Source organism: Oryctolagus cuniculus, chromosome 11 (assembly GCF_964237555.1).
Source record: "Oryctolagus cuniculus chromosome 11, mOryCun1.1, whole genome shotgun sequence".
NCBI classification, from domain to species: Eukaryota; Metazoa; Chordata; class Mammalia; order Lagomorpha; family Leporidae; genus Oryctolagus; species Oryctolagus cuniculus.
In genome coordinates this window covers 26,949,997-26,967,586 of record NC_091442.1, presented here as the reverse complement: position 1 = coordinate 26,967,586, position 17,590 = coordinate 26,949,997, and the positions used below count along the sequence as shown (strand labels likewise).

Below are 17,590 nucleotides of genomic sequence, written 5' to 3'. Positions count from 1 at the left end.
GCTGGGATACAGGACAGTGTCCTCACTAGCACCTCAACCTCTGGGCTAAATGCCTCCCCACTCCCTTCATCTTCCATTTCAGCTGGCAGTGCCACTGTTGAGGAGTAGCGCGTAGGTTCTCGTCTGCTTTGTGGGCTGTAGGTCTAGTGGCAGAACTGTAGCTTAGTTGTCACAGTCCTTGCAATTCTCTTCTGGTGTGCTTTGTTCTCTGGTGCTCCTGGGGCTAGTATTACCCTGATACCAAAATTAGACGAAGATAGAACAAAAACCCAAAATAAAGATCAATGCCCTCCATGAGCCTAGATGCAAAATATTAGCAAATAGACTTCAGCAATACAAGAAAAGAATGGTACACCATGACCAAGTGGGGTTTATTCCATCAAGGGAAGGCTGGTTCAATATTTGAAAATAAATCTACATCATACACACAATGCATCAGCTAAGGAAGAAAAATTAAATAGTCATATTCATATGCAGATATGCAGAAAAAGCATTTGACAAAATTCAGCATCCCCTCATGATAACTCAGAAAAACGCTCTAGAGATTTTCCTCAGCTTGGTAAACAGCATCACAAAAACACCAGCGCTAACATTCTCAGTGAGGAAAAACTGACTGTTCCCCCCACTAAAATTGGGGCAAGTCAAAGAATTCCATTCTCATCACTCTTATGCAGCATAGTACTGGAAGTCGTAGCCGGTTAAAAGAGGGAGGAAGACGAAAGAAAAGGCACAAAGATAAGAAAGAAAGAGGCAAAACGTACCCTGTGTGAAGATGGCATAATTGACTACATTAAAGCCAAGAAGCCTATAAAAATGCTTCTAAAACTAATCAGTGAGTTCAGCACAGTGGCAGGAGATAGGATCGACACACAAAAGTCAATTGTATTTCTGTATCAATTGCATTTCTAGATCAATTGTATTTCTATATAGTAGCAATGAACACAGAGAAAAGTACGATGTCATTTCTAAGAAAATGTAATTTACAACTTCTAAAAGAGAAAAAAAGAAATACTTAGATGAACAAATATGTACAAGACTTGTATGCTGAAAATGACAACACGCGGGGCCAGTGCCGTGGCTCACTTGGTTAATCCTCCGCCTGTGGCGCGGGGTTCTAGTCCCGGTTGCTCCTCTTCCAGGCCAGCTCTCTGCTGTGGCCCAGGAGTGCAGTAGAGGATGGCAAGTACTTGGGCCCTGCACCCGCATGGGAGACCAGGAGGAAGCACCTGGCTCCTGGCTTCGGATCGGCGCAGCGCTGGCTGTAGCGGCCATTTGGGGAGTGAACCAACGGAAGGAAGACCTTTCTCTATGTCTCTCTATAACTCTACCTGTGAAATAAATTTAAAAAATAAATAAAACTGAAAAAAATGACAACACGCTGATTAAGAAGCCAAAAAAGCCAAATAAATGGAGAGACACACCGTGCTCATGGCTTGGAAGACGCGTCCTAGCAAAGATGACGGTGCTCCCCAAACTGATACACACTTTTAATGCACTTCTGATCACACTCCTGGCCAGATTTTTTTGTAGGTATAAACAAGATTACTCTAAAATTTATATGGAAAAGCAAAGGAACTAAAATCACTTTGAAAAATAGGAATAAAGTGGGAGGGAGCAGTGGACCCAATTTCAAGCGTATTTTCTAGCCACAATAATGAAGGCAGTGTGGTAATGGCAAACAGGAAGGTTTGCAGTGCAGGGAACAGAAGAGATAGCCCCAAGTAGATCCGCAAAATCACACCCAATTCGTTTTTGGAAAAAGAGTAAAAGCAAAGCAGTGGAGGTGGATGAGGCTTTACAGCAAATCAGACTGGAGCCGCTGGACATTTATAGGCAAAACCTGAACCTTGGCCTGAGCTTCACTTTTTATACAACAGGTATTTCAAAATGTATCATGGGCTGAAATGTAAAATATAAAGCTATAGCACATTTGAGAAAAAATAGAAAATTCTCGAGCCTTGGGACTGGAAAGTGATCTTCGACTTGACACCAAAAGCATGACCCATGGAAATGAAAACTCGACATAAGGAACCTCATCAAACAGAAAACTGCCCTGGGAAAGATCTTGGTTAAAAAAAAAAAAAAAAAAAAAGATGAAAAGACAGATACAGCCCAGGAGATCACGTTTGCAAGTCATATCTCCAACAGGAAACTTTGGCCTGAAACTCTTAGAACACACTAACGACCCAAAAATCTAATTTAAAAATTGAAAAAATGGTTACCCAAAGAGGATACACAGAAACTTACACAAACGTGCATGGTAGCTTTATTCTCTCTCTCTCTCTCTCTTTTTTACAGGCAGAGTGGACAGTGAGACAGAGACAGAGAGAAAGGTCTTCCTTTGCATTGGTTCACCCTCCAATGGCCGCCATGGCTGGCGTGCTGCGGCCGGCGCACTGCGCTGATCCAAAGGCAGGAGCCAGGTGCTTCTCCTGGTCTCCCATGGGGTGCAGGGCCCAAGCACTTGGGCCATCCTCCACTGCACTCCCGGGCCATAGCAGAGTGCTGGCCTGGAAGAGGGGCAACTGGGACAGAATTCGGCGCCCCGACTGGGACTAGAACCCAGTATGCCGGCACCGCAAGGCGGAGGATTAGCCTATTGAGCCACAGCACTGGCTGGTAGCTTTATTCTTAACAAGCAAAAGCCGGAAGCAGCACATCTGTACCATAGGACACAACTCACCAGGAACAACAACTAACGACTACATGAAATCACTGGAATGAATCTCAAGGAAGTTATGCAGAGTGGGGAACGCCAATCCGAAAAGGATCTGTGCTGCAGGATTCCAGTCTGTAATATTTGCATAGCAGCATAATTACAGAGACGCAGAGCAGATTAGCGGTCGCTGGAGGATTGGGCTGCAGTAGAAAGGGGAGACTGGAGCCATAACGGGGTTCCCTGAGGGGCTCTGGTACATGACGCAGTTCGGAATCAGACTGGTGGTGGTTATACAAAGCTGTCCAGAGACTGCATCCAGGAAGCTTTTCAATCTCCAGCAATCCAGGACGCTGAGCACCCGACCACGGGCCATCCACAGCCCTCACCATTCTCGGGAGGAAGTGGTACTTCCCTGAGTGAAAAATCCAGGTCCTCTGGTTGCTTAGGAAGAAGAGTTTATAGGGCCCAGGGCAGACAGAGGCAGGAGCTACTGCACCCCTGAGGCAAGCAATGAAGATGACCCAGTGTGTTCAGTGGGCCAGATGTTCACCACACTCTTTTGCTTTCCTTCCTGGGGGTAGTCTAATGCATGGCTAGACTGTATTTCCCAGACACCCTTGCAGGTAGTTGTAGTCATCTGACATTTCTGGCCAATAGGATGTGAGTAGACAAGCCTATACCTCCAATAAGTCCTCCTCTTCTCAGTGAGCATTTTCTTTAGAAAAGATTTATTTATTTGCTTGAAAGAGAAGGCAAGAGAAAGAGAGAGCGATATCTTCCATACTCTGGTTTACTTCCCAAATGCCTGCAGTGGCCAGGTCTGGGCCAGGCCAAAGCCAGGAGCCAGGAACTCCATGTGGGTCTCCCATATGGGTGGCAAGGCGCCAAGCACTTGGGTCATCTGCTGCTTTCCCAGGCACATTAGCAGGAAGCTGGATCAGAAGCAGAGTAGCCAGGACTTGAACTGGTACTCTGTTATGGTATGCTGGTGTTGCAAGCAAGGCTTAACCCACTGCACCACACAACACCGCCACCCCCCACTTCTCAGTGAGCTTTAGCCCTGTCCAGTAGTCCCTTTTATAGTGGGGTATGTTCCAAGACCTCAGTAGTACCTTTCAGAACCTTCAGTACTGAAAGTACAGATAGTACCAAGACTTAAATATATATATATTTTTCCTATACATGCATATCTATGATGTTTAATTTATAAATTAGATATAGTAAGAGATTAGCCACAATGACTAATAATAAAATAGAACACTTATGACAATATGCTGTAGGAACAGTTATGTGAATGTGGTCTCCTTCTCCCTCTCTCTCTCTCAAAATATCGTAATGTCTTTGTTTCACTTCAAGCAAGCACATTCAGTCCCTTTGGCTTATCTGAACTTGTCAGTACCCTTCTGACGTATAACAAGGCTACCTGAACGCAAGCACCACATTTTTGCACAGTGGATCTGATGGCCACATGGGCTTGTACAGCGAGGAGATGCTAGATAGCAGATTCCCAAAGGGACAGAGTGACACTGTGAGATTTCATCACCGCACCGCACGCAGACCGGGGGGGGGGGGGGGTGCTGTGACACTGCAGGATTGCTTCTTTCTAGGATTCCCATTTTAATATCTCCAGCCCACTGCTGACTGCAGGCGCCTGCAACCCCGAGAAGTGAGACTGAGAAGGCAGGTGCTAGTGTACTGCAGAGGGCGGGACGGAAGCTGGGAGGAACCCGAGCCCCTGCCCCCAGGGTTTGCTGAGCAGGACGCGGGCTGGGAGCCTGGCACCTCTCCATCTATTTGTGACTGTGACAAGGTCTGGTGGTTGAGGGCCCACAATGAATCAGGGAATGGATGAGTGCTCATTCATTCGGACAGTCATTCTTTCATTCACAAATATCTGTTAATCATTTTGTGTGTCAGGCACACGGGAATAGCAAAGGAGACTCCCACGCTTGTAGAACTCACCAGCGAGCAAGTGACAAACAGAAGCGGCCTTCTGATGCTTGGTCATCTAGAGAATAGAGCACAGCATGGGGATAGAGGGAATGGGTGTTCTGTTTAAAAAAACAAAAAGCAAGAAATCTATGTATTTATTTAAAAGGCAGAGTTACAGACAGGAGAGACAGAACTTCCATCTGCCGGTTCACTCCTCAGAGGGCTGCAATGGCCAGGGCTGTGGGTCAGGCTGAAGCCAGGAACTGGGAGCTGCCTCCAGGTCTCCTATGTGGGTGCAGGGGCCCAAGCACTTGGGCCATTTTCTGCTGCTTTCCCAGGCGTATTAACAGGGAGTTGGATTGGAAGCGGAGTAGCTGGAACATGAACTGGCACCTACACGGGATGCCACAGTGCCAGCGCTGGGTGCTCTATTTTATGGGGAGTGGTCAGAGAGGGCTTCTCTGAGGAGGCAACACTGAGTGTAGACAAGTTCTGAGGACATCTGGAGAGAGTTTTCCAGGCAGAAGGAAAGGCCCTTGGGAAGACATGTTTGAGAGGTGAGAGGAAGGGCCTGGGTAGCCGGATCAGAGGGAGTGGGAAGTGGGGAGTGGGGTTGAATGGGGTGAGAAGCTTCGTCCCATAGGGCTGCACCCCGGGATCTGCAGGACTCCCTGTACTGGCTGCTCCTCCCCAGCCCTGCTCATGCCAAAGCTGCCCCCTGTGGGTTCTGGAGGTTCCAGGACTAGGGGTGGGAGGATAGCAGGCAACTTCTCACTTTCCTAAGGTTTCATCTTCTGGGGTGACCCTGTTTCTCCAAGAGTCTGCATTCTGTGTTCAGACTGGGAGACTCTCACACCTGGAGCATTGACCGATTCGCCGGCTCACTCATTCGCTGCACATTGTGCACACCTGCTCTGCGCCTAGCACCTGCTGGGCTCCAGGGGCCCAGGTAAGACTTCATCACTGGCCTGAAATTGGCAGTTTACAGAGAGGGGCAGACACATCCACAGTCACCCCCTGTGAGCAGAGCTCTGATAAGGGGAGCGCTGGACTTGGCCCTGAGATCAGGGCAGGCTTCCTGGCAGAGGGGCATGCCAAGCCTGGGTCCTCAGTGAGTCACTGGAGATGGAGGGTGGGATTTCAGCCACCATTCCCTGAAGAGGCCACAGAGGCCAAAGGAAGAACTGCGGCCCTAGTGTGGAGGGGACGTTTCTCTGGACACTGAACCCACACCACTGCTGGTCTGCTGTGTGGCCTTGAGCATGCCCTGTGGCCTCTTCAAGCTGCCCTTTGTCCCCCTGAAAAGGGCCGTTCATCAGAACAGAAACTCACTGGGTCGTTGTGAAGGATTTGTAGCATGCCCAACACAACACCAAGCACTAGGCCTTGAAACTGACAGCTAGCATTCATTGTCCTCCCAGCCGCTAATGGGCCGGCCGCGGGCAGGGAAAGTGTGCTGCTGGTACGGAGGAGGGAATCGGCCCCGAAAGGGTTAAAATTCACCCAGCTGCTCCTCATCCTGGTGATAAGGTTGGAGGAGACACAGTGCAGGTCCCCGGCCCTGTCACCAGCGAATTTATGAGGTGCTGGTCACTTTGAGCCAAAGAGCAGGGGCTCCCCCCCAGGAGGGGCAGGAAACATTCAGGGTCGGGGGCCAGAGGGAGCTTAGGGACTTTTTTGAAGAAAGAAAGCAGAGAGAAAAACAGAGTCAGGCAGTGCAGCCTCGGCCCCACACTCCCCACCCTGCAGAAGAGGGATGGGGCGAAGGGAGAGGCAGGCGGGAGGGAGTCCCGAGCCCTAGCCAGGTGCAGACGGAGACCTTGAACCTGCGAAGGGAACGCGGGCAGAAGAGGGGCAGTAAAGGCGTGGACCGGAGAGGAGCCATGGCTAGACAGAGGGGCAGGGAGCTGTGAGGCAGAAAGCAGGGGAGCCAGAAGAGGCGAAGGATGGTCCTCAGGCCGGGAGGAGGAAGGGAGAGGGGTGTGGTGCGAGGGAAGAGAAAGAAAACCGCGGGCGGGGGCGGGGAGAGCTGGGACTTCGCGGCTCTTACTCGGTGGCCCTGCGGGCGTGCACCCGCCGATGTACCTGCAGCTACCTGGCCGCCGGGGAGACTTTGCACGTGCGCAGGGCTCGGGAATGACGCACGCTCGCGGGCTGCGTAGCCGTCGGACCTCTGGTACCGCGTCCAGGAGACCCCCCCGCCCCTCGCCGCACACGCCCCGGCCCCGAGCGGGTTAACGCGCCGCCCCCGCCGCGCCGGCTCCTCCCCGCAGGGGCAGTGCCCGGGTTTAACTGACGCCCTCACTCGACCTGGCGGCAGGCCCCTGGGCGGACTGCAGGTCCCTGGCGGCTGGACCGACCCCGCGCTCCCGCGGATGCGCACGGCGCTTCCTGAGCAGCTCCCGCGCAGCTGCCGGGCCGTCGGGTCGCCCGTAGAACTCCAAGGCTCACGCCCAACTCAGGTCGCCCAGATGCGGGCTCCACTTTGCTGGCTGCTGCTCGTCGCCCATGCCGTGGACATGCTGGCCCAGACCCTAAGGAAGAAGCAAGGTACGAGGGGCGGCCGGGCTGGGTGATCAGGCAGGCGCAATGGGGAAGACCCGAGGATGGCCCTTTGGGCACCTGCCGGGTTCGTGGCGTTTGAGCCATTGGTTTCTCCAAATAGGTGTCAGTCCCACTTCACAGATGGGAAGACTGAGGCTCCAGGGTGCCCAGTCAGAGAGCTGTGGAGCAGGCTGGACCGAGGAGGCCACCAAGGAAAGAAGGGTCTCGCAGCCTCTCTGCCCCCCACCCACCGTGGTAGCAACTTCACTGGCGGTTTGGAAAGATGGTGGCTCTGTGCAGAGTCAGGAAGCCTCAAGTGGCAGCCTGGGGGGATGAGGGGCCAGGGACTTGGAGACAAAGTTGGTGGCTTAGAAGCCATCTCAAGCATCCATGCTGAGCCCTGGATGGAGTGTCAGCCACATCACCTCGCAGAGGGTTCGCCTGCGGTGAGCTGAGCCACACTGAAGTCTGCATTCGAGTTCACTGGTCTGGGGATGACCCAAGAGAAGTTCAGCCCCTCTGGGAGCCTCATCTTTTCTCTCCTAACCTGCTAGGGTCATTAAGAAGGTGAACCAAGCAAAGTTCAGACTATAGGTGACCAGGGACTCCTCGGGGTTCTATGCCCCAGCCCCTGGCTGCGGGTCAGAAGGTCTTTGGTTTGGGCAGAGGAGAGTGAGGGGGCAAGCAAGCCCCTTGCCTGTGCTGGGCAGCCTTTCAGCCTAGGGATGCCAGTCTGAGGGTCAGCATCCCAGCGCCAGCCACTGTGCCCCAGCACTGTCTCGGCAGAACCCCGCTAATCCTCCTGGCGTCTGGGTTGCCCTGGTTTATGAAGCTGGGGTGCTGAGGCGCAGACAGGTTAGGTAACTGCCAAGTTGTCTAGCGGGTGAGTGGAAGATGCAGTGTCTCTCTGCATAAAAATCCGGGGACTTCTGGTCCATTTGGGGAAAGCCCCATGTAGACACAGTCATGCCCAGAGTGGAGGAAGCACCGAGGGGCTGTGGGAGACCTGGGGGTGGGGCATGGGGGAGCCTGATATGGCTGCAGAGGGACTGCGGGGTGGACAGGCAGGTGGGCTTCAGGTGAGCTGGGGGCTTTGGGGCCCCATGAGGACACCCCCTCCTCTGTGAGTGGTCATTGTTAGTGGTTGAGAGTGTGACTCTGAAGTTAGCCTTCCTGGATCCAAATCCCAGTTTCCAGCTGCCTCTCCTACCCGCCGCTGACCCCTCCCCAGGGCCCTTTAGACCTCTAGGGGCTTTCTCAGTCCTAAAAAAAGATGAAAACAGAATCAACCAACAAACAAAACAAAACACCATCCACTCACAGATTCATTTTTTTTTAAAATATTTTTATTTATTTGCAAGACAGAGTTACAGAGAAAGATAGAGACAGAGAGGTCTTCCATCCGCTGGCTCACTCCCCAGATGGCCGCAACAGCCGGAGCTGCGCCGATCCGAAGCCAAGAGCCAGGAGCTTATTCCAGGTCTCCCAAGTGGATGCAGAGGCCCAAGGATTTGGGCCATCTTCTACTGCTTTCCCAGGCCATAGCAGAGAGCTGGATTGGAAGAGAAGCAGCCAGGACTAGAACTGGTGCCCATATGGGATGCTGGCGCTTAAGGCCAAGACTTTAACCTGCTGCACCACAGCACTGGCCCCATGGATTCATTTTTAAAATGGGACTAGTAGCCCCACTGGTAATGAAGGTTGTGGTGAACTGAGCTAGTGCATGTGTTAAATGAGCAGCTGAGTACCCAGGCTCCTAGCAGGCGTGGGTCTCTGTCCTCATGTCTGTGGTTATGCACGACCGCCTGGTGGAAGGAGGAGGGACATATTTTCTGGATGAGGAAACAGAATCAGAGGGGGAAACAGACTTGTCCAAGGTTGTACAGTGATCCCAATCTGTCTGCCGCACTGCTCACATGTCTCCTGGGGTGGACACTCTGCAAGCAACCCATATGGGCATCGGTTCTGGTCCCAGCTGCTCCACTTCTGATCCAGCTCTCTGCTATGGCCTGGGAAAACAGTAGAAGATGGCCCAAGTGCTTGGGCCTTTGCACCTGCATGGGAGACCGGGAGAAGGCTCCTGGCTCCTGGCTTCGGATCGGCACAGCTCTGGCCGTTGTGGCCATTTGGGGAGTGAACCAGCGGATAGAAAACACCTCTCTCTCTCTCTCTCTCTCTCTCTCTCTCTCTCTCTCTCTAACTCTGCCACTCAAATAAGTAAAATCTTTAAAAAAAAAACAAAAACAAAAACAAAAAAACTGTCCCCTGAGCTGTGTGCTCAGAGCCCGAGTTTCCCCACCTGGGAAGAAGCTGTGGTCTAAGATCTTTAAGATGCTTCTCAGTTCTAAAAGACGAGAGAAGGAGAAAGAGAAGAAAAGAAAAAAAAAAAAGGAAGAAGAGAGAAGGAGGAGGACAAAGAAAGGAAACAACTCTGGATCCCTCGCCTCATCCCCAGCTCGCCACCACCTGGCAGGCGCCCAGTGAGCAGTCAGGACGGCTGCTCCTCCCACCCGTAGCTGGCCCCTTGCCTCCAGGACACACACCTGCCCAGCGTCTTCTGAGAGGCCATGGTCTTCTTATTAGTCTGATGCGATGGCGATGGCCTTGGCTTGCAGTCCCACTCCTTGCTGGGTGGTGCTGGGTGACTTTGGGTGGGGGGTGGGGGGGTTTCTCCCCCGGCAGCTCACAGCATCAGCGCTCCCGCTGTCACTGGTGGCGGGGGGGGGGGGGGCAGATGCACACTCTCTGTGGCAGTTGTAGGTTTGGGCATTGTTGGATTTAGCAGATTCTGGGCCGCATGACTTCTCAGAGCCTGGTGGAGAAGTGGGTGGAGAGGACATCCCTTCTGGAGTTTTTGACACATCGGAGACCGTTTCTCATAAGGCATCTGCTTGCAATCCCCGAGGGGCCCACAGCTTTGGCCTCTCATCTACCCTCGGCAGGAGACAGTGCGTCATTCATTCATCGATTCATTCATTGACTCGTTCCCGTGCTCATTCAACACGTGCTACAGGGCAGCCTCTGTGCCAGGCTCTGGGTTGGGCCCCATGGGGACGCCGAGGTGAGCAGGCCTGGGCCTGCCCTGTGTGCAGGAGTGACCATTCCATGCCCTTCCCTGGCCTCTACCCGGTTACTGGGCCTGGCCGCAGCCCGGCCTGAGCCTCTGCCCTCCGGGCCTGGCCCCGCCAGACCTGGCCTTGCTCACCCGCTAGCGTCACTGGTGTTTGATGAAACCCAATTTCTGCGTTCCTAGGACAAGAAAGAACCAAAGAAAGGGCTTGAGAAAGGTTCTTGGATCTCAAGTGTCTCTTACAAAACAACGTTCTGATTAATTAAGTATAAATGAATAAGAACCAGATGGGGACATTTCCCTTGAAGCGTACTGGGGTGTCCTTCCTGGCAGTGGGACGTCCCCGGCAGTGATGGGACTCTGTCGCGCGGCTCCGGGGAGAAGCCAGCGTGTGACCAACTTCCCCTGACATCCAGGGGATGTCATCCTGATGGGGAGAGGCCCTCATTCACCTGGGCTTTTGGATCCTGCTGGACCTGAGACAGGCAGGGGCACAGAGTGGGGCCTTGGAATGCAGGAGCCCCGTCTTGCCCTAGATACGTGATCTGGGGCAGGCCACGTGGCTTCTCTGGTGCCCAGCATCCACATCTGTGAAGTGGGAATGACTGTACCTACCTCAGCGGGCCGAGGAGAAGACTGACCCCAGTCCCAGAGGGAACAGCCCCACAGGCACACAGTAGGGCTTCACAAGGATTCCCCCACAGTGTGGCGGGGTGTGCCTGGGCGGGCTGGAGGGAAGCCTCGTGTGGTTTGAATCTCAGCTCTGCGTCTAGCTTGAGCTGCAACCCCAAGCAAACCTCCTTCCCTCTTGGAGCCCCTTCTGCACTGGAGCAAGGCCCCAGCGGTTCCCACTCCAGGGCCTGTGCTGTGGCGTGGATAAACACCCGGCACAGACTGCAAAGCCCCGTGTAGAGGACCAGGCAGGTAGTGCCGTCTCCTATGCCCAGGCAGAGAAGCCGAGGCTGGGCAGGCAGGGGGCACCCCGTTTCCGGTATCCACGTTGGCCATGGCTGGGCACAGAAAAATGTCCCTGGAGCGCTGGTGTCCGGGTGGGACCAGATTCAGATGCACGGGGCGCAGTTCCGGCAGGGAAGAGGGATCCCAGGGGCAGAGTCAGGGGTATAGCTGGGCACCGAGGCCGCGGGAATGGTGCTGGGTCTGGGTCGGATGCCGCCTCGGCCGAGTCATCCTGGCCCATTGGCCTGGGTTTCCTCCTAACCCAGGGGCTTCTTGAGCAATAGAAAACACAGCCCTTGGCTCAGGGTCAGTGGTCACAGTCACTGGGTCCCGCCCGCCTCCCTCTCCCTCTGCAGCTAGGCAGAGCCACAAAGGAGACACTGAGTCCCCCTCTCACTTGCCCACACCCCCAGGGAACCCCTCTATGTCCTGTGGTTGGAAACCCCCCACCTCCTACCGTGGGGCCGCTGAGGGAGGGCTGGCCAGGAGCTGAGAGCTCTGCGTGTGGGGTTGTGAATCCTTCTGACCCTGCTGAGGTTGTACCCATTCCCCAGACCAGGGAGCCGAGGCTCAGAAAGGGGCAATGCCCTGCCCAGGAACTCACAGCAGCGGGGCTGGGATGTGGACCCAGGGTGTGCGTAGAAATGGAAATGAGACGTGCTAGGGACTTAGCAAGGGCGTCTCAGAGGAGGCTCCTCGGAGAGGGGGAGGATTTAATCAGGAAGGGAGGCAGCTCGGCAGGGACTCCTGCAGGAGGAGGGCTGGTCCAGCCAGGTGGCAAGGGCCCGAGGGACTCCTGCAGGGTCGTGGGTGCCATCTGGCTGTGACGCTCCTCCTGGCCAGGCCAGGGCCCCGTGTTGAGAAGGACAGCAGATTTGGGTGTCCCACCGCCCTGCCTTGGCGGGTCCAGCGTCTCCGGGAGCTCTATCATTGAGAAGGCCGTGGCCAGGCCCCCCGCTGCTCCTTAGCATGGCCTTGAGAGGCAGGAGGGCGGCGGCAGTCACGGGCCCAAGTGAGGAACTCAAAGACTTTGAGGGCTCAAAGACTGGACCTGGTTTGGCTGAGATGTCCCCTGGCTACAGTGTACTCATCCATCCTTCTGTGTAGTGCAAAACAGACGCCCACACTAACTCAAACGTTTTTGAACTGAGGTTTGTAACCCATCAGCCATCGGGGAACAGAGTTAGTAACCTGCAGAGCATCTGTGAATGGAATGGAACAGAATGAAACTGAATAGAATAAAATGCCTGGGGGTCAGCAGCGTTTTTGTAAAGGGCCAGATGGTAAATATTGCAGGCGTTGTGGGCCGCACGTGCTCTGTCGTTCTCACCACTCTCAGCTCACCAGCGTGACCCAACAGCCAGATTCGGTCCTTGGGCTATGGTTTGCCAACTTCCATTTTATAAGAGTGCCTTGCATGTGTTCACATACCTGTGTGAACGTGTACACAAGTGAGTGTGCACATGTGGATGGATATGTGTGTACCAATGTGTGTGCTCTGTGCATTGTGTGTGTGCTTAAATAAAAATGTGTGTTTTTAAAGATTTATTTATTTGGGGGCCAGCACTGTGGCACAGCAGGTTAAAGCCGCGACCTGCAGCTCCAGCATCTCATAGAGGCGCCGGTTCAAGTCCCGGCTGTTCCACTTCTGATCCAGCTCTCTGCTATGGCCTGAGAAAGCAAAAGAAGATGGTCCAAGACCTTGGCCCCCTGCACCCACATGGGAGACCCGGAAGAAGCTCCTGGCTCCTGGTTTTGAATCAGCTCAGCTCTGGCCATTGCGGTCATTTGGAGAGTGAACCAGCAGATGGAAGACCTCTCTCTCTCTCTGGCTCTACCTCACTTTATAACTGTCTTTCAAATAAATAAAATATATCTTTAAAAAATATTTATTTATTTGAAAGGCAGAATAACAGAGGAGAACAGGCAGAGAAAGAGAGAGAATCTTCCATCTGCTGGTTCACTCTTCACATGGCCATAATGGCTGGGGCTGGGCCAGGAGCTTCTTCTGGGTTTCCCACGGGGGTGCAGGGGCCCAAATACTTGGGCCATCTTCTACTACTTTCCCAGGTGCATTAGCAGGGAGCTGGATCAGAAGCAGATAAGCCAGGACTTGAATCAGCTCTTGATACAGGATGCCAGCATCACACACAGGAGCTTAACTCACTGCACCACAATGCTAGTCCCCAAAATGCAGGGTGTTGTTTTTTTTTCATCATTGTCTGAAAATTGTAGAGGCTGCTCTGTCAGCTGAGCTCAGCTTTTGTGCATGGCCCATTCAGTCGTGACCTAACGTGGGTTTTCCTGAAGTCAGAGGTTGGCTCTGATACCCACCTTACAGATGAAGACGCTGAACCCCACGGCTCACAGCGGCAGGCAGGGAGCTGGGATGCGATCCCAGGGGGTCTGGCCCGGGAGCTCCCAATGCTGCATCCAGTTGCCTCGGTAAGCAGCAGCCCTTGGTTCAGATACTTGTTTCTTTCATTAGATTTATTTTATTTATTAGAGAGAGAAAGGTCTTCCATCTGCTGGTTCACTCCCCAACTGGCCACAATGGCCAGAGCTGAGCCAATCCAAAGCCTCCTGGGTCTTCCACGTGCATGCAGGGGCCCAAGGACTTGGGCCATCTTCTATTGCTTTCCCAGGCACAGTAGCAGGGAGCTGGATGGGAAAGTGGAGCTGCTGGGACTCGAACTAGAACCCATATGGGAGGCTGGCACTGCAGGCCGGGGCTTTAACCCACTGCACCACAGCGCCGGCCTCCAGATGCTTGTTTCTAATCACCCTGAGTCTGGTGCCATGAGCATTTTGTCCCCGGAAGGTGGAGTGGTGTGAGGGGCCCTAACCTTCTGCGTCAGACAGCCTGGAGCCCCAGGGCGTGTCAGCCGCACACTCCTTTCACCTTGACCCTCACTGCAGCCCCCCCCTCCCAACGGAGAGGAGAACCGATTTGAAGAGGGGCCTGGTGTGTGGCCTGGGTCCTCTGGATCCCCTAGGCCCGCAGCAGCAGCAAGTCCTGCCTGCTGTAGACCTCCCAGAAAACCCGCCCAGTGCCATTATCAGCCGTGCTCTCGTGTGTCCAGCACTTTCCATGTGCAAAGCAGTCCTGCCTCCTGTCCTTGGAGTTCTGGAGCGTTCTAGAATAATGAAGTGTGAAGGCTGAAGAGGCCACGTGAGCCTTGAGAGCAGTTCTTGTCACACTGGAGGCTCCGGGGTCAGCCGCCTGGGCTTGCAGGCGAGGTGGGGACGAGGGCGGCTGGGGCGGTGGAGGACAGCAGCTGGCCCCAGAACAGCTAACTGACCTTGCGGATCTGAACCCCAGGAACCAACTGCACTTGGCAGTCACTGGCATCCAAGGCTGGGAACAAAGTCTCTTTCTGATGTGGCTTTAGGACTAGGCATTTACCCCTCGCCAGATGTCACCTGCATTGTTTCATTTTTAATGTCAGATACTGTTCGAAGCATTTCATATGTTTTTTTTTTTTTTTTTTTTTTTTTTTTTTTTTGACAGGCAGAGTGGACAGTGAGAGAGAGAGACAGAGAGAAAGGTCTTCCTTTGCCGTTGGTTCACCCTCCAATGGCCGCCGCTGCAGCCGGCGCACCGCGCTGATCGTGGCAGGAGCCAGGAGCCAGGTGCTTTTCCTGGTCTCCCATGGGGTGCAGGGCCCAAGCACCTGGGCCATCCTCCACTGCACTCCCTGGCCATAGCAGAGAGCTGGCCTGGAAGAGGGGCAACCGGGACAGAATCCGGCGCCCCAACCGGGACTAGAACCCGGTGTGCCGGCGCCGCAAGGTGGAGGATTAGCCTATTGAGCCACGGCGCCGGCTCCATTTCATATGTATTAAGTGATTAAATTCTCTTAATGAATCTGTGAGGTGGGTATTATTGTTTTTATCCCTATTTTACAGATGAGAAAACTGAGGCACAGAGAGGCTAAGCAACTTGCCCCAAGTCACACAGCCAAGGTTTAAAGCCAACTTGCTCCAATAGCTGGGCTCTCATTGTATCCTCACAGTGTCCTGCAAGGGGCTGTTCACAGCCACATGTTAGGAGAATGCAGAGAGAGGAGCACTGGAAGAGGATACAAAATTGCTGTTTTTGTAGGTCGAAAACAGCCCAATAGCTACCTCATGTAGAGTTAAGTTTGGCAAAACCAAGATTAAATCCAGACCATTGATTCCCAAGCTTGGGTTCACAGCCGCCACGCCAGGCCTTCTCCCAGCTCATCCACATCATAGCTCCGTGAGGCGCTCTGGTCCTATTATTCTATTACTGTACAGATGAGGCCCTCCACGCTCAGAGAGGGAGTTAACTTGCCAAGGGCACACAGCCAGAATGGGGAGAGCCCGGGATGTGGCCCCAGGTCTCCATGGGCCAGGGCCTCCATGACACAATCGGCACCGCCCAGCACACATGCCGTCTGGCCCGCCCTTGGGGATTTCTCCAGATCCCCCGGAGAATGGTCTGGTGCTCATGTCAGGATGGGTGAGGCCACCTCCCGGGCCCTGCTGCCCCAGGCTGTGCCGCCACGGCCTACCCTGGAATGAGTGCTGGTAGGGATGCAGCATGATTCACAGGCCCCTGCTCCGCCGCCATGCTGGGGGCCCCTTGGCGCTTTTGTGGATGGGGTGGGGGCGGGGAGGGGTTCTGTTTCCCCAGCTCAAAAGAAAGGCATTCCACGGCCAGGGACCCAGACCGCATGGGGAAACCACTCCCTTTCGCCCAAAGCCTCCACTTTCCCTGGAGCCTGACAGTGGTGCCACATCCGCCAGGGTGGGGACGCAGAGAGGCAGAATGTCACAGCCACCCTTCTGCGCCCGCTCTGCTGATGGCCAAGTCCAGCTGAAGGCCTTGGGCTCTGCTGCTCACTTGCGGAGGCACCTCGGGCAGGTCGGCTCCTGTCTGTGCCTCTTTTGGTTCATTTGCAAAATGGGATGTGAAGCACACACTCCCTTTCCTAGTCCGTAGGGAGCGCTCCGTCTGTGGCTGCTTCGAGCGTCTGGTGCCGGGCAGGGAGCGCAGGCTGTGGGCCGTGACAGGCCTGGGCTCAGCTCCCAGCTCTGCCACTGCCATGCTTGGGTGAAGCAGTTTCGCTCCTGAACCTCCGTGGTGTCTGTCAGCACGACGGGGACAATAACGGCGTCCACACGGTGCCGCTGGCAGGAAGGTCAGGACGGCTGTGCACGGGTCCCAGCTGGCAGAGGGCAGCTGCTCCGTGGTGGTGCCGATGGCCGTGCGGCGTGGAAGGCTGGCACTCTCCAGTGTGCAGAGCATCTGAGCTCATGGTAGGCATGGTCTGAGCCTGAAAGTCCTCAGCAGGCCAACTCATCTGAAGACGGTCGTTTTGAGGGGGCCAAATTCAGAGGGTAGGGTGATCCAAAGCGCTGTGTGACTGTGGCACAGTGGGCCTCCCTCTCTGAGCCTCTGTGGACTCTTCTGATAGAATGGGCTGTGGGGACAGCTGTGAAGATGGAATGATGGTGTGTGTGTATGCACATGTGTGTTTGGTATGTGTGTATGTGTATGAATGTGTGTGCGTGTGTATATGTGTGTGCCTGTGTGTGAATATATGTGTGTGTGTGTATGTATGTGTGTGTGTGCATGTGTGTATATATCTACGTGCCTGTGTGTGGCCGGCACATTGCAAATGTATAAATGATGTGTTGTCTATTTGTGAGTGAGGCTGCGGCAGGCCTGATGTCCTGCCCTCTGTACACAGTAGGCTAGAAAGACCCAGTCAGCTGCTGGCTTTCGGACATGCTTTTCCTTCCTCTCCCCTCCCCCCTCCTCCCCTGCCCCTGCGGGCATTTGAGCCAATTGGACTCCTTAATTCACAGATGTTATCATCATCACTTCTGTGGGACCTTGCTCTTATTTTGTGTCTGATTTTCTTTTTCTTTGTTTTTTGATTGTTTGTTACAAATTGATGAGTTGGTTTTTAGTCTTAAAATTTATTTCACCAGGGGTGGGCATTTGGCCTAACAGACGCCGGTGACGCACATCAGAGTGCCAGGGTTTGATTCCCGGCTCTGACTCCTGAGCGAACCTTGGAGGCAGCAGTGTTGGCTCAGGTGGCTGGGTTCCTGTCCCCGATAGGGGAAGACACCTGTGTGGAGTTCCCAGCTCCTGGGCTCAGCCCTGACCCAGCCCCAGCCAGTGCAGTAGTAGGGGAGAGAACCAGGGGGTGGGAGCTCATTCTCTCTTTCTGACTCCCAAATATGTAAGTAATGGTTTCAAGTGCCCATAAATTTAAAAAAAATGTGTCACTTATTTTAGATATTTTTATTTTTTAAACATTTTGATTTTTTTAAAGTTTTGATTTTTGTTGTTAGTGTTCAAATTTATTTTTCAGATTTTTAATCGACTGTTATACATACGTGTTAATGGGGGTATTATTTGATGTTTCAGTACATGCATACACTGTGTA

At 53.7% G+C, this 17,590-nt stretch overlaps 1 protein-coding gene across 1 annotated transcript in view; it reads left to right on the top strand.

The window, feature by feature from the left end:
• Positions 1 to 6,714: 6,714 nt before the first annotated feature.
• Positions 6,715 to 17,590, top strand: part of RSPO4 (R-spondin 4) — a 34,563-nt gene continuing 23,687 nt past the window's right edge. Inside the window, exon 1 of the mRNA XM_051845158.2 lies at positions 6,715 to 7,141. Coding sequence (XP_051701118.2) covers positions 6,967 to 7,141 — 175 coding nt within the window. The 5' untranslated portion in view covers positions 6,715 to 6,966. The remainder of the gene's footprint in view (positions 7,142 to 17,590) is intronic.